The 17598-nt window shown below is 39.1% G+C and overlaps 1 protein-coding gene across 1 annotated transcript in view; it reads right to left on the reverse strand.

Annotated features, from left to right (window-relative positions):
- LOC140486284 (sodium/potassium-transporting ATPase subunit alpha) overlaps window positions 1-17598 on the reverse strand; it is a 41984-nt gene that overhangs the window by 13734 nt on the left and 10652 nt on the right. The window contains exons 2-12 of the mRNA XM_072585211.1: window positions 13010-13126; window positions 12852-12911; window positions 5235-5438; window positions 5015-5128; window positions 4784-4918; window positions 4239-4356; window positions 3241-3509; window positions 2682-2880; window positions 1954-2063; window positions 1063-1197; window positions 278-470 (exon numbers count right to left, since the gene is read on the reverse strand). Of these exons, the coding sequence (XP_072441312.1) occupies window positions 278-470; window positions 1063-1197; window positions 1954-2063; window positions 2682-2880; window positions 3241-3509; window positions 4239-4356; window positions 4784-4918; window positions 5015-5128; window positions 5235-5438; window positions 12852-12911; window positions 13010-13126 (1654 nt within the window). The remainder of the gene's footprint in view (window positions 1-277; window positions 471-1062; window positions 1198-1953; window positions 2064-2681; window positions 2881-3240; window positions 3510-4238; window positions 4357-4783; window positions 4919-5014; window positions 5129-5234; window positions 5439-12851; window positions 12912-13009; window positions 13127-17598) is intronic.

A 17598-nucleotide genomic window follows, 5' to 3' on the forward strand; every position in this document is an offset into this window, starting at 1 on the left:
ATCAAATGTCACAAACCCAAATCTTATTACTGATCAGTTAACTCAACACAGTAGGAATTAAATCAGTTGATGTGGTTTGTTACACACTGTCTTAACCAAGTAAACATTGAAGACAGCTGCAAATTACCTTTTCAAGAACATTTAAAAGAATTAATTATGTTTCTTTTCTGCTTTATAATCAATAGACACTTGCAGTTTAGCTTTCAATTGCTTAATGCATTTGTGCCATTACCCTGAGCACTTCTCAACCTGCCCAGATGCAATCCTCATTCCGTACCTAGCACACGCTCTCCCAAGCCACCTAGCTCCAAGTAAGCATTCTGGAATGCCTCTTTCACTTCCTCATTCAATGGCTGTTCTTCACCGTTGAGGAGGATGGTGGAGCAACGATCCAGTATCCGTTCAGGTGCTCCCTTCATTACCAAAAGGTAGTGGCTTTCACTGGATTTTTCATTTTTATGGATAGATAGCTGAAGGAAAAGTTACTGAAACTTAGGAAGAGTCAGGAACATTTCTAAAACACATCTGTTAAAATCACTTAAGGAAAATCACAATAACCAGATTATGGGATGTACTTTATCATATCAGACAAATGTTTACAAGCTTCTGGAACAGGAAAACAGAACAAAGAATAAATTAAAATCAAACTTGGCTCTTCTTTCTATTATTGTACACAATTGTGAATTAGTCTCATGACAATCATGGAAAGATTACACCTCTGAATAAAATTGGGTTGCAAAATTATTTTAAAAGAAAACTGACTGTATTTTCTGCTCACTGGGCCATCTTAATTATTGATAACTACAGGATAGCCCAGCAATACATGCTTTTACTCAAATTCTGAAACTTAAATTTGTGTTGGCGTTAACTCTGGGTCGGAGAAGCTATCAATTCAGTGCTGCTGGAAAGATGATTTTTAGCATTCAGATTGCTGATTGTAGGAAAATAAACAACTACTGCTACAAGGTTGCAAACTTTAATTTGCCCCCTTCTAATGAGCATTCATCTGGTTTCTGGGCCTCCCCAAAACTAATTCTCAAACAAGTCAAATTTTCTTGTTACCTGATATTTATTGGTGGAGTTGAATGGAATTTCCACAACCTTCGGATTTTGCTCCCTCATTTGCTGAACCGATCCACAGCATAGTTCAATACACTTCAGAAGAGCAGATTCAGAGGCATCTCCAGCAACAGTTCGCTACATGAAAACAGAAATACAATTATTATAGCTGATTTAACATCCCAGATCCAATACCTGCACTCAGTGGGCAAAAATAAAACCACCAACACAGTACTCAAGTTTTCTTTCAAGCAGTTCTCATTATTCAAACTGAAGTGCGATGGTACATTAAAATGATTTCACCATGTGTTTATGGATATACTTCTCACAATTTAACTATCTACCTCCACAAGTTTATTACCCAACTACTTAAAACGCAAACATGCACAACATTACACCAAGAACAAACAATCTAGAATAAAACAACCTGCAAATACTGATGGTCCCTTTATACCACTTAAGTGGCATTTATGCTGCACAAACTGATTCTTATCACAATGGCACAATACTGATTAAAGAGTCTGCAAGTCTGCTACTGAAAATGATCAGTTTAAAAGAGTAGTCTACGCTGCTACCAAACAGTACTGGAAATGCAGCTTAAGAGCTGGAGAGAAACAAGACTGCATTTTGGGACCATGCACAGAAAGCTATTTGTTTTAAAGATGTATCAACCACTAATATTAATGTTCAGAACAGTTTAAAAGTAATCAAGTAAACTAAGATCCTCCTTAAAAGATGTACTATTATGCATGCAAGATACTTGACCATCACCTCTAAATGGAACCTGATAAACTGTGCCCAAATTTAAATTGCACTTTGCTGCAACCATGGCATTTCCACAGTTGAGGGCACACTTTGAAACTACTGGAATTCATGTGTCTCAATTAAATTCACCTTTAAGATTGGTTGATTTTCTTGTCCTGCGTGGAAAACAGCACGGTTGCACAAAGCAGCAATACGGGACAGTGCAGACCAAGTGGGTGAAGACTTATCAAAAGCAGCACCTATAAAAAGGCAGGCATAGGTAGTTAGGTTTTGGTGATTCCAGACTTCAACTTAGAAAAGTTCAATTAAGAAAGGTTTGTGTCACTTCAGCTTACGCAACTTTTAATTTTTAATGTATAAGTACAGTGCTGAGATGTGAGTCATTTAAGGAACAAGCCAATGAGGTAGTCTCTAGGCTGATCTGCCCAGTTAGTTCACATGCTTATCCAGGTTGTAGAGAAAAGGAAAAGGTACTGAACTCAGCTTTACCGAATGCTAAAAGTCTGCAAGCTTCCCATGCATTACATAATCTTATGTCAACGTGTCAGACTGCTTATTTTGATGAAGTGGTCATTCTTATTTGACATGACTGCTAATGCTGGATAATTTTCAGTCCACACTGCAAAACTTTGGAAGATGCTAAGAACTCAAACAGGTAGCAATTGGTAAGACTCAAAGCCACTGACAATTCCTTGAAATAATGCAGATGCCTTATCAATAGGTATCTGAACCTACTTATCTCATGGAGATTTAATAAGGAAGCCTACAACCTCATATCAGGACTCTCATGATCAAAAGGAATGCAGCCAGTAAAATCTGAGATTTGAAATACAGTAAAAAAAAACTATTCTTCTAACCAGACTGGTTTTCAGTAGTATCAGCTTCGTGGATCTGGTTATCAAACCACATGTGAGCCACTGTCATTCGATTCTGTGTTAGTGTTCCAGTCTTGTCAGAGCAGATAGTGGACGTTGACCCTAGGGTCTCCACAGCTTCAAGATTCTTAACCAGGCAGTTTTTCCGTGCCATACGTTTGGCAGTCAGAGTTAGGCACACCTGAAGGGACATAATTGATATGAGTAAATTCTGCAGACTGCTAAGTGTCATGATATATTCACTAATGTGTCTGTAAGTGAAATCATTTGCCTCTTGCTCTGAACAAAAGCCCAATCTCCCTCACCCTTTTAGTAAAAGCTCTTTAGTAAGTCTCCAAAATGCTTTTAAAAAGAATAAAACAGCTAGACTTTTTATTCACTTTGGATGGAAATCCTTTCTCTACTAATTTGCCTGGCTGCCCAAGTCTTTTTCTTTCTATTTCTTCCAAAAGAGTTGTACTTTATAATTACTGAAATCAAGGCTAGTTAAGTTTTACAATAGATAGAAAATCCACTCCAATAGATCCCATCCTTGACATACCGTGACAGTAGCAAGCAAGCCTTCTGGCACATTGGCAACAATGATTCCAATCAAGAAGATGACTGCTTCAAGCCAGGTGTATCCAAGGATGAGGGAGAGAATGAAGAAGGTCACTCCAAGGAAGACAGCCACTCCAGTGATGATGTGGATGAAATGTTCGATCTCAATAGCAATTGGAGTTCGCCCCACCTCCAGCCCAGATGCTAACGTTGCAATCCTACCCATGACAGTGCGGTCACCCGTATTGATGACAATACCTCGAGCAGTACCTATGCAAACAAGCAGTCTAACATCACTATTTTACGAAAAGAAAACTTGTGCATAATACCTGTCAAGTCCAAGAGAAGCTCGAAATGCTGCAAATTCAATTTAATGAATGCATCACTATTGGACTGCCCACCATGACCAGCAGTGAAAAACTACAGATCTTTGTAATGAAACTGATTGAGGGATAAAAGATGGCTAGGACAGAGAGAAGCCCAAGAGCTAAGAAATGTCTTGGAGTTTTTGTGCCAATCTCAAGTGATCTACCAAAGTGTATGCAGTACTAAATGAGTTGTTGGCGTAGTAGTAAGGTCATTAGACTGGCATCTAGGTTAATATTAGAGCACATGGCTTAAAATCCCACACTGGCAAATAGTGGAACTTTAATTCAATTAAAAGAACTGGAATAAAAAGCTAATGTAATGGAAATATGTAAGAACTGTTGAATGATGTTAATTACACATCTGGCTCACTAATGAGCTGTAGCTAAGGAAATTTGTCATCCCTACCTGAATCTGTTTTACTTACGACTCCAGACCCCACACCAAAACATGGTTGATTCTGAACTGCCTTCTGGGTAATAACTGCTGACGACCCATACCCCACAAACAAAAAACTCCCTTGGTATAGCATTACAGCAGTCCGATTATATGCTTGGGTCTCAATATAGCTGAAATGCAGTTTGACTTTCATTACTTTAACACTCATCACTAACAAATGAAAATTACTTATACCTTCAACACAGTTGGTGGAGAAAAAGACAATGTTTCGTGTCTCCAGGGGGTTTTCACTGGTAAAATCAGGCGACCGAGTCTGAGGCTCAGATTCTCCAGTCAATGAGGAATTGTCCACCTAAACGCATAAAAATGCCTTTATTTTTGGGTAAGATCATAATGGCTTTTGTACAACTGCTTGCTAACTGCAATTCCAAGTTCACTTCAAGGGCAAATTTAAATCCCCTGCTGTTTTCCAAGAAAAACCTAGAGTATATAACTGAACTGGGAATAATTAAAGATGCTTAGTAAGTTTACCATGTTAATCAGAACACAGCTAAATACAGGATATACACAAACTGCATATAATTAACTGTAAAATGACTGGCCTAGAGACCACTTCAAATTTGGTAAGCTTGGTGTTTGTTCCAGTGATAGTCTCTTCCATTTTAAAGAACTCGGACCAAACTCTAGTTTCTTGTAGCCAGACTTACTTCATTAATATGATTACTGTAAGAGGGAAGTGATGGGACATTATGATTATCCGTTGCACTAACTATACACACCTTGCAACCATGTGATGAGATAATTCGCAAGTCTGCAGGGATCCTGTCACCACCTTTTACCTCCACCAGATCTCCAGCAACTACCTGCTCAGCATTGATAGTATTCTTCTCACCTTCTCGGATAACGAGGGCTTGCTAGAGTACAGAAAATCAAAATGTCACCGCAGTTATAACAATACATATTTTTCATACAAATACCCCATGTTTTATTGGATCTTAGGTACTACCCACCTGGGGCACCATGTTCTTGAACGAGTCCATAATTTTTGAGCTCTTAGCCTCTTGGTAATATGAGAAACAGCTAGTTACTATGACAACGGTAGACAATACAACTCCCAAGTATAACTGCAAAAATCACAAGATACACATGAAAGAGAAATACCACACCAAGATGGCAACATAATGTTCACAGCATAATCTCAACTATAGTGAGGAAAATAGTCTTACTCACATTATCATTTGCTGGCTCATCCTCTGTTGCAGCTTGAATGGTATATAATAGAAAACAAAGAACTGCACCAATCCACAGAAGGATTGAAAAGCCACCAAAAAGCTGCCGACAGAACTTTACCCACTCAGGAGTAGTGGGCGGAGGTGTTAGTGCATTTGGACCATCACGAAGAAGAATCTCTTTGGCACGAGCATTAGTGAGACCCTGAAAAGATAAATATCATTTAAGACCCAAGGAGACAGCCTTCTTTCATATTTTAAACTTCAATTTTTGAACACTTTCTCTCTCTCTCTCCCAAAGGTATAACATCTTAATTAATCTGAGCTCCAAAAGCACCAAATGTCCACAGATGCTCAACTGTTTATTCTGAAAAGATAGACAGATCTAAACAGTGGAGCATAACCGGGATAGTTAACCTCTAAAATTTCACAGTCAGTCCTCATTCTTAAGACTCAAAGAGACACCTCGAATGCTAATCACAGGATAATATAAATTGGAAGCCTTGGCTAACTAGGAACTCTAACTAGGGACATTGATGCCTCATCATAATTTTTAGCAACAATAATTGGGGATTAAATTTGAGATCCTACTGGACAATCACATTTGCCACTGGGGTTATGTCTACTCCATGTTCACTGAACAATTTAGACCAGTAGAAAAACAGTAACTCCATATTTTTTGGACAAAACGTTTCAGGACACAAGATACGCAGAAACAGTGTTGCTCTTTCTTCGTTCTAACAAACTCACCAAGGTGTTTCCTAGTTAGCTTAATTAACCTTTTGTAGAACATTGTGTCTGAGGCCAATCATCATAACCAAATATTTGCTGCAGAAATAATTATTTTCAATGTAAAGCTCAGGAATGTTCTTCTGAAGTGGGGCTATTCTACTGGAGACACTGAAAACTCTGCTCAACTGGATTCTGAAGTGTCATAAGAGTTCATCAGTCCCTGGTTTATCTAATTAGAGCTTTTTAACCTTTTATTAGATTAGATTCATTAGAGTGTGGAAACAGGCCCTTCGGCCCAACAAGTCCACACCAACCCTCCGAAGAGCAACCTGCTCAGACCCATTTCCCTACATTCACCCATGACTAATGCACTACGAGCAATTTAGCATGGCCAATTCACCTGACCTGCACATCTTTGGACCGTGGGAGGAAACCGGAGCACCCGGAGGAAACCCACACAGACACGGAGAATGTGCAAACTCCACACAGACAGTTGCCCAAGGCGGGAATTGAAGCCAGGTCCCTGGCGCTGAGAGGCAGCAGTGCTAACCTCTGAGCCACCGTGCAGCCCCTTGGAGATACTGATCAATTTTTGATTACAAAGGCAAAATTATCACATGGCCGAGAGTGACTAAGCAATAAGCAAAATTATGGCAAGGTTGAATTAGATTTTTTGAAGTCCCAATGAATATGCGTGGTTATGAAACAACTGATATTACAATACAAAGCGCCATATCAACAAACTCAAATATTAAAACAAAAATAAATTGCTGGAAAAGCTCCACAGGTTCAATAGCATCAGTGAAGAGAAATCAGAAGTTCTGAGGAAGGGGTCACTGGACCGGAAACGTTAACTGATTTCTCCTCATATGCTGCCAGACGTGCTGAGCTTTCCAGCAATTTGTGTTTGTTTTGATTTACAGCATCTGCAGTTTTCAGATTCTCAAATATAGAAAACAATTCTAAATTAATTTGATTAAGGATAAGGCAGTTGATTTAATTCATTTATGAAATGCTACCAGTATTTATTACTGGTCTGTAAAAAGTGGTGGTGAGCTGCTTTCTTGAACGGCTATGTCCATGAACTGTAAGGACACCTGCAGTGCCTCTAGAGAGGCAGTTCCAAGATACTGTATAATGACAGTGAAGGAATGACAACATAGCTCCAAGTCACGATGGTGTGTCTCTTGGAGGGAAACTTGAAGATGACTGCAATTAGATGTACCTGTTGCCCGTCCTTCTAGGTGGTAGACATTACAAGTATGGCAGGTGTTACCGAAATAAATTCTGATAAATTATCACAGTGCATCTTACACATGGTATCTTCAGCTGTCACTATGAATTGATGGTAAAGAGTGTAAATATTGAAAACAGTGGATGTGGTGCCAATCAAGTGGGCTGCTTTTTTTTTGATAATGTCGAGCTTCCAGAGTGTCATTGGAGTAGCATCTATTCACACAAAATGTAAGTATTTCAGCAACAGTATTTATTTGTCTGGCAGAGTTTAGTTTGTCAACAGTAATTCCTCCCAGGATGCTAAAAGTAGGACATTCATTGACAGTAATGCTATAGAATATCAAGAGGCAATGGTTCAATTCTTGTACATGGACACTGCCTGGCACTTGTGCACACAAATCTTACTTTCTACTTTTTAATCCAAGCCTGGATATTGTCCAGATCTTGCTGCACATAGATAGCTTCAGCAATGGAGGAGTCACAAACGGCGATGAACATTGCATGGTCAGCAAATATTCCCTATTCTGGAGGCGGCAATGTCCTTGATCAAGCAGCTTCATTGTTGAAGTAGCTGAAGATGGTCAGGCTTTGCAGTAATGCTGTGTGAAAGATGATTGCCATCCAAAACCATCTTTCTTTTTACTAGAAATGGCCCCAATCAATGGAGAGATTTTAACAATTTCCAATGACTCCAGATTTGGTAGGGATCCTTGATGCCATGCTCAGTTAAATGCAGCATTTGCATCAAGCGCAGTTATTCCTCTGCCCATGACTGAACTAAGAATGTGATAAGATCAACTTGATGAAAGTGAGGACTGCAGATGCTGGAGATTATAGAGTCAAGTGGGGTGCTGGAAAAGCACAGCATGTCAGGCAGCACCCAAGCAGCAGGACATTCCTGATGAAGGGCTTTTGCCCAAAATGCCGATTTTCCTGCTTCTCGGACGCTGCCTGACCTGCTGCTTTTCCCGCACCACACTCTTGACTCTAAAGCTGTGATAAGGCCAAAGTTCAATCAAACTGAGCATCAGTGAGTAGGTTTGTCCTTTGCAAGTGTCACCTAAGAGCTCAGTCAATAACCCCTTCCATTGTTGATTGAGAGTTACCTGTTGTGGTTCTGTTCGCCGAGCTGGGAATTTGTCTTGCAAACGTTTCATCCCCTGTCTAGGTAACATCCTCAGTGCTTGTGAGCCTCCTGTGAAGCCCAGGAGGCTAGACAGGGGACGAAACATTTGCAAGACAAATTCCCAGCTCGGCGAACAGAACCACAACAACGAGCACCCGAGCTACAAATCTTCTCCCAAACTTTGAGTGTTACCTGATAGGGCAATACAGTTGGCTGGGTTGGATATGTCCTGATTTTTATGGGCAGGATATGCAATGGTAATACATAGGTGCCAGTAACGTAACTATATTGGAACTGCTTGACTAGGGGTACAGCTAGCTCAGGAGAACATGTCCTCAGTACTACTGCTGGAATGTTTCCAGGGGGCTCAGCCTGCTCAGTATCTAGTACTTTCTTGATATTACGCAAAATAAATCAAGTTTATGAAAAACTGACATCTGCGATGCTATCTGTTGAAATAGCCACTACAGTCAGATGTACAGCATGGAAACAAGCCCTTCAGTCCAACGCCTCCATGCTGACCAGATATCAGAAATAAATCTCGTCACATTTGCCAGCACTTGGTCTCTATCCCTCTGAACCGTTCCTATTCACATACCCACCCAGATGCTTATTAAATGCAATGATTGCATCAGCCTCCAACACTTTATCTGGTAGCTCACTCCATACATACACCCTCTCTGCATGAAAAAGCTGCCCTTAGGTCCCTTTTAAATCTTTCCCCCCTCAACTCTCCTAGAGCTCTCAGAAGCAATTACAAGGATTTAAACTCTCCTGCAAAAAAATAGTCTGCAGGACCAAACAAGAAATGATCTGCAATACAAGTTTCAGCAATCCATATCACTAGATCAAAAAGTCTTACTCATGGCTGAAAAGAAACTGCTGACAAAAACTTTTATTGTGCGTTTATTTCTTCAGAGAAAAGACACAATGACCTTGAACTCCTGAACTCATTCTTGCATAAACTAAAATAGGCAGATTTCCTTAAGAAATAATATTAAAGAGCGTACGGTTTGATCAGATATGTGGCTGCTTTTGAAATTAGAAAATATTCCTTTGCAATTGGGCTGGCTGAACCTGCACATCTCAACATGGCCCAAACAAAACTGAAGTCAAAGGATTCTGCAGAACACTCATCATGGGAACATCATAGTACTCAGCTACAGAAACCCCTTTGGTTTTAAAACTATTATTTTTGTGGCATCAGCGACTATTGTTAACTGAAGTACAACAGAAAAATCTCTCCCTTAAATGGAGAATTCTCACTGCACTAGAGTTATCGAGCAGTCATACAGCAGGTAATAATAAATCATTATCATGCACCAAAGATCCCAACCCTACTAAAGACCATAATTGAACATGAAGCAAGTTTAGAACATTCTCCAATTTAGACAGCTCTTCAAAGCATAGCAGGTATTTTAATTAATGAACAGGCAGAACTGCAGAAGACCCTGACCAAGTGAAGCTTTGTGACATCAACGCCATTTAAAATTTAAAAACATCAACATACCTCCTAAAATCAGTGTAAAAACACAGCAAGTAACAGAAAAGTAATGCAGAGGGTATACTTTATTTACAGCGTAAATACTTGGTCATTGCAGCAGATAGTGGCTGTTGAGGTATACAATTTTTGCTTGTTTATCAAGTGTGCTAGTTGATAAGGTTTAAATAACTTTTGCTGTATTCAAATGTTCATTGTGGTCACTTGGAAGGTAAGAGAAGAGCATCATTGCCTGTGGAATATATGGTCTCTGAAAACAATTAAAAAATCTGAAAAATTGAATGGGTTTTGATAAATGCACCCTCAGTTCTCAAATGAGATGGCTACAGAGAGAACTGACACATTTGTTCTGTTACTAAAACATTCCCTAGATTCTGGAAAGATTCCAACAGAAAGCCACAATACAACAAACCAAAACTAGGTTAAAATTAAATGGATATGAGTGCTGAGGAGGAAATAAAGAGGTTTCAGAGTAATTTAGACAGATTGAGTGAGTGAGCAAGCAAACACATGGCAGATGGAGTATAATGTGGATAAGTGTTAAGTTGTGCATTTTAATACGAAAAACAGAAAGGCAGAGTAGGAGTTAAATGATAAAATAGGGAAACGTTATGTAAAAAGTGACAGGTGTCCTTGTACACTGGTCATTAAAAGCAAGTGTGCAGGTGCAACAACCTCTTAAGACGACAAATTGTATGCTGGCCTGTACTGCAAAAGGATTTGAATACAGAAACAATTCTTATTGCAATTGTACAGGACCTTGGTGCGGTCATACCTGTAAGTACTCCATACGGTTTTGATCTCCTTACCCATGAAAATACATGTTTGCCACAGAGAGACTGCAAAGGTTTACAAGGCTGATTCCTGGGGTGGCAGGTTTACCCAGTGAGGATAGGTTGAGTTGAGTGGGTCTGTATTCACTGGACCTAATGAAATGGGATCTCTGACAAAATTTTGACAGGGCTGCACGGACTGAATACAGGGATGATGTTCCTCTGGCTGGTTCCAGAATAAGGGATTAGTCTCAGGACATGCAGATCACTTCAGAATAGCAAGGGGAAATTTCTTTACTCTGCAGGCGGTGTCACAGAACACTGTAGAAATTGAAATCCTTAAATGTGTCTCTGAAATAAATTTCTAAATGCTAAAAGATTCTAAGGGATGTGGGGAGAAAGGAGCATAGCATTCCAATAGCGGATCAACTATGACCATGCTGAATGGTGGAGTGGACTTGATGGGCCACAAGATCTACTTCTGCGTGTATTTCCTATTTCTACATATAGTATTATTCCACGAAGAAAGGAGACCAATTAACACCAACATCTTATATTTGAAAAGTGCTAAACTCCATTTGCAAAATAGTAACGTATTTATAAGATCATACGACAATCAGGTAAAGTCAATAAGTTTGGCAAAATGGAAATAGTAGGAGACAAATTTATTAAAATTCTCCAAAACTGTAACAAACAAGACTAGATGAAGGGAAACCAGACAATGCAGTGCATCTGGATTTCCAAAGGTGTTTAAATGGAATGCCACTGAAAAGGTGACTACACAAGTGTTGCTGGGGAATGATACACGAGTGATTTTACTGAATTGTACAGAAGATGATGGGCTGAATAGTGTGTTCGGGTCCTACTTCTTAGTATCTTATGAAAGGGACGGAATTTGCAGTGAAAGCTGAAAGGGATGATTGTGAACAGCCCAACAATTAAATTTAAGGGAAATTGCTGCTCAGCCTGAAAAAAAAAATGCCTTAAGACAAGCAATCATACGGTACAGAGATGGAAATAGAGAGCTTACGAATGCAAAACAGAAATAAGTTTTTTTTTGAAAAACTGGTATTCACAGGGTATGGGCATTGCTGAGTAGGCCATCATTATTTCGAAACCTCAGATGTCCTTAATGCTGGTTAGTCTGCAGGATAGAGGGACACCCACAGTTGCTGGAGAGGCAGTCCCAGATTTTGATCCAGTGTTAGGGAAGGAATGGAAACACTGCCTATGCATAGTGCACAGCTCAGAGGAGAAATTGAAACGTCACTCTCCTGCATCTATTGCCCTAGTCCTTCAAAATGGTAGAGGACATGAATTTGGAACATGCTGCTGAAGGAATAGGGGTGAGTTGCTGTTATGCACCTGATAATTAATAAACTGCTGCCACTATGCATTGCTGGTGATAGGAGTGAGATATTGAAATTGGGAGCTGGGATGCCAATTAAGCAGGCTACCTTGTCCTAAGTGTTGTCCAGCTTCCTAAGTATTGTTGGACGAACACCTAGTCAGGTAAGTGGATCAGAATCCATCACATTCCTGACATGTCACTCAAGAGACGATAAACGAATATTAGGGTGTTATTCGCCACATAATACCCAGCCTATGACTTTCACTTGTAACCATAGTACTTTTATGGTTCAGTTTCTGGCTAGTGATAACGCCCAGGATGTTGATAGTGAGAAATTCAGTGGTAGTAAAACCACTGTCAATGGGTGATGGTTAGATTGTTGAAGGTGATCATTGCCTGATATTTGTATGGCACAATTGTTATTTCCCACTTCTCAGCCCTAACCTGAATGCTGTCTAAATCCTGCAGATTATGGACACTGACTATAGCTTGAGAACAGACAAATGGTGCACAATATTTGTGCAATTATCAGCAAATGTCCCCACTTTTGGCTTTATGATGGAGGTAAGTTGTTGAAGCAGGTGAAGATGCTTGGGCCTAGGACACTATACTGAGGAACTAAGGTAGCGACATCTTGGGACTGCGACGACTGACCAACAACCAATCTTCCGTTATGCGAGGGATAACTCCTTTGTGCAGTATTCATGACCCCACATAGTCGATTCCCAATGATTCCAGTTTTATTAGAGAAATAATTATGATTCTCTACTGCTGGAGACAGTTATTTCCTGCCACTTCCAAGGCATAGAATTAGTCAAGTGCAGAGACGAAACATGATGTGTAGAAAATGAAGACAAAAAATCATAGAAACCCCCCACTCCTGTTGAACTACCCCGTACCTGAGTCAGGTCTGTATCATATTTGCGTGCAAGTTCCTCCATACTGAGTTTATGATCATCCTGGAACAGGAAAAGTGAGCATTAGAAAATTTCAAAGATTTCATTTAGACCAGGTAGACAATAAAGTTTACATACTCAAGACAAAAACTGTTATATACCAATGACACTTCTTTCTTGAGTTCATCCATATCCCTTTTTTTAGATTTCTTATCTTTCTTTTTGGGTTTGGTAGCATTTTCTGATGTTGCCGCTGGCTCATATTTGTCACTTGCCGTCTGGAGAGAAAAACATTTAAGTTTATTACATGGATGCATATACACAAAGTAATATATCTAGGAGCTGGAATGAACAAGAACTAGAATTTTAAAAATTACCATGCTCCTGTTTAAGAAACACAAACAATAATTCAGGACTGGCTTAATTCAGCCCTGCTTGAACACTGATGGTCACCCCTTAAATTCCTTTACAGCTGAGCATACCAGTCAGATCAGTTTGTTCACTCTACTCAATAAAATGAACTTGACATACTCCAGTGCTTGCCAGCTTTGCCTTGGAATTCAAGTGTAGCTATTGTAATACATCACCCTCGTTATGAGAAGCAAATCAACAGACATTACTGCTAGTTATGCTGCCTGCTGCCCTCCACTGTTCAGACTGCAAAAATCTTCTGTTTTACAATCACATTTCCTTACACTTTGTGAAGGGAATAAAAGCCAACGGCTTCAGTTTTCCAGTATTTACTCAGGAGAAATTTCTGCTCATCCAATATTAGATTCTGGAGAAATAAGAAAGTGTGTGCGGTATAGAATGGTGAAACTGAGCAATGCCTGAGCTGGGACATGTGGAACCTCATGTATTTTGGATGATACCAATGAACGGTGGCATGTAGATAAGTAGTAGAAGGTGCATAAAGGATAGACCCTGTGGAAACCCAGAAGAGACAGTGCAGTTTGGAAAAAATAGCGTAACTGATTTTCTAATTGCAATTTTGAGAAGGGTTGGATCTAAGCAAGGCCAGTTCCAGTCAACTGGATGGAAAGTACCGAGAAAGACGGCATGATTGAGAGATTGGTTTATCACAGTCACATACAATATTTGCATTGCTGTCCAACCAAGCCAGAAAAGTGATGAACAGCTAACACAGGACCCAGGAAGGAAAGAGATGTTCAACAGTTTGGTCAGAATAGGTTTAGTGAAGTTGATTGTGTTTCCATGGACAGAATAGTAGATTGATGAGGCGGCTGTAGGAAATAGGAAAGAATCTACAAAAAAAGTGTCAGTTCAAGATAAGGAGCCAGAGGACATCTGGCTCAGTGGGTTATGGGAAGGAGGTAAACAGCAGAAATTATTGAACAAAAGGACGACATCTTTGAACAAAAAAGTCTGCAAACTTCTTCAGTTGTTGCAGGAGAGAAAGGAGAGATTTTAAAATATTGGTAGCAGCAAAAAGCAAAGCTACCAATTCCTCATCAATGATTCTCAAACCTTCATTTTAGGGAAGCCAAAATGAGAGAACTATTACATGAATATTTAATGTGAAAGACAAGAGTTCCAAGGGGACAACGACATTAGAGGTGGAGGAGAATTTATGATTTAGTACATTGGTAAGATTTAATTTAGTTAATGGAATTAAATGCACACTTGCGCATTTCTGTTGTTATGGACTGGGGCTTTAGTTGGAGTGTACCCTCCTACATACGAGAACATTATGAAAAGAATGGCCAGAGTATGATTAACGGAAGGGAGCAACTGGATTAAACACTGAAGGTAAAAATGGTTTTTGGATCCTAGCTTCAATCAGTTAAAAACTCCTGACTGTGGACCACTGGATTGAAAGTGTACCATTTGCTCTGCAACACGGTTTACCATTAAACTGAAAGGAATTGCCAAATGTTAATAAAGAGTTTGTATTTTTAATCCCCACAGACTCTTGCTGTTTATTCCTTCCTCTTTTTATTGAGGAGTGCACACTCCTAACTGTAGCTCCACTGGGTTTAATTAATGTAAAACACCCTCACTCACTAGCTAGACTTCAGCAAACAAGGTTACTCAGGATGCAACATAAAAGCAAGATACAGAGGATGTATCTGAAATGTTAACTCTTCCTCCTTCCATATGCTGCCACACCTGTCTATATTCAGGACTCAAGCTGGACTTAGCATTTGTAGGGGCGTTTTAGTGAGTAAAATTGCTAAGCTGCAGTCTTATTCAATATACAGATCTCTTCTCATGGTGGGAACAGTCTCAGGATTTAACTTACTCAGTTGTAAAACATCACTGAATGTGGTTAACGAGCAGCCTATTCCACCAGCTCTAGAGAAAAACAAGTTAAATCAGGATTCACCCCCTAAGGACAGAAATTTCTCCACCTGGAAAGACATTACAATATGCATATTTCTCTTTGTTTCTGGGGATTTGGGCATAGCTGGAGAGATCAGCATTTGTTGCCCATCCTTAATTGACTTTGAAAGGAATGGCTTGCTCAGCTGTTTGAGAGGACAGTTGCAAGTCAACAACACTTCAGGGTCCAGAGTCACATACAAGTCAGATCAGGCAGGATGACAGATTTCGCTTCCTAAAGGACAGTGAACCAGATGGATTGTTATCACAATGGTTTCATGGTCACCATCAGAATACTTTATAATTCAAATTTTATTTTTCTTCTTTTGGATTAATTATAACACTTTCCAACTTCCATTCTATATCAAAAGTTTGTAACAGAACATTAAGAAACCATTCAACCTTTAAGCAGCATGAGAAACTATCAAAACTCCATTCTATTGCTTTTATATTCTAATAATCAGTACCGATATTGTAGAAAAAAAATCATACACAATATCTTCAACAAATTACTTGACCACCTTAACATGTACAGCAAAACTATGACCTACAGTGAAGTGAAACTAGATTGTGCCTCATTGAGAAAGAAAAAAAATAATCCACTGTAGCAAATTGCAAAATTGTGCTCAAATTCAACACATTTACTGCTTGGTATTTCAGAATAGCAGTGTGTGCTAATTAAATTAGAATACAGCAGTCATTAATTTGATTTTTTTCCATATTTAAAAGTTACTGACAAATTGAACTAAATAGGAAGGACATATAGGGCGGGACCAGGAATATCCAGTACTTTGGTTCTAATTTTAATCACTTCAGAATGGAGAGGATTATTGAGTAAAATTTCTGTACAGGTTCATTATTTAAAAGAAAAAATCCATCCAGTTAAGAAAAACTGCCCTCAATACCAGTACTAGACACTTAAGACATTTTAATCTCTGGCTAGACTGCATGAGTTATAATTATTTTTTTCACAAATTGCAATTTTCACCACCTCAGCCTAAACATGAGCTTTCTCAGCAAATACTTACAGATAATAGCTAAATGTTTTGGAAACTCCAACCTCTGTATCCCTGAATAGATAACAAAGGTATCAAACAAACAAAAACAGGAAATAGGCAAACTTTAAAGGGATACAGTTATCATATTGCACCAAAACATTAATGATCTCCCTATTCTCACATAAGATGCAGAACCTCACTTTTACCACCAACCTGCACCTGCCCTCCCCCCACCCCCAAAATCAGTCCAGAATAGAGCGCTTTTGTGGCACAGTAGTAGGTTCAAGTCCCCACCTGCTCCAGAGGTGTGCCACAACACATTTAAACACAAACAAAACTTAGAACAGAACAGAGGCTTGTGGCACACTGGTAGCATCCATTCCACTTCATGTGAACATATAGTTCAATAGGATTTTATTTTTTGACAGGTGAAGAGTTTAGCTAACTGCACAGATTGCAAAACTTCTACACTGCGGCAGAGCTGGCAACATTCAATCAATTTTATGCAGAACTGAACTAATAACTTTAATAACATGCACTGTTAAGTACCAGATCACAGCAAAAGTAGGTGCATATTAAAAAATTAAATCAGCAGTTCCACAGTACATTGCCTTCTGCTTGCTAACTTGTCAGAACAGTATGTCCAATGAACACACCAATTTAAAAAAAATAGTATTTTTCAGACCTGTGGCAACATGAAAACATAAACATTTGAAAGTATCAGTCTCGCCAAGTTTCAACCCAGTCTGTAATACCTCTCCTGATTCCAGTGACATCAATCGATTTAGCAATCCACTTAAGGAATCGGAGGGCATAGTCTCAGAATTAAGAGATGACAATTTAAGACTGAGATGAGGAGCAATTTCTTCATCTTAAGAAGGTTGAGTATCTTGGAAACTACTTATGACAGAGAACTGTGTGAACAAAGGCTTGTGCGTATTTAAGGGTGAAACTGATAGAATAGTGATCAGTAAGGGAATGAAAGGTTATGGGATAGGACAGGAAAATGGAAGTGAGGGTTGTCAGATCAGTCAGTATTCTATTGAATGGCAAAGTGGGCTTGAAGACTGAATGGATTTCTCATGGTCTTATGGTGCAGTAGTGTCCTTACCTCTGAGCCAGGAGACCAAGGTTAAAGTCCAGAGAGCGAAATAACAACTCTAAACAGGTTCATACAATCAGAATTATAGTAATTAGAAACCAAAAACTTTGAACTGGAATTTCGCATTCACTTACCACATTTAGACATCGAAAAGTCAAAGCTTTGAGAATATTATTTTAGGCAAAATTTGACTTAAAAGTTTATTTGAGCCCAAAAAAGACCACTACAATGGAATAAAGTAGAAGTCATTAATACAAAGCTATCATGTTTCATAATCCAATCACTTCAGTAATTTAAACAAATAATT

Source organism: Chiloscyllium punctatum, chromosome 15, assembly GCF_047496795.1.
Source record: "Chiloscyllium punctatum isolate Juve2018m chromosome 15, sChiPun1.3, whole genome shotgun sequence".
Lineage (NCBI taxonomy): Eukaryota > Metazoa > Chordata > Chondrichthyes > Orectolobiformes > Hemiscylliidae > Chiloscyllium > Chiloscyllium punctatum.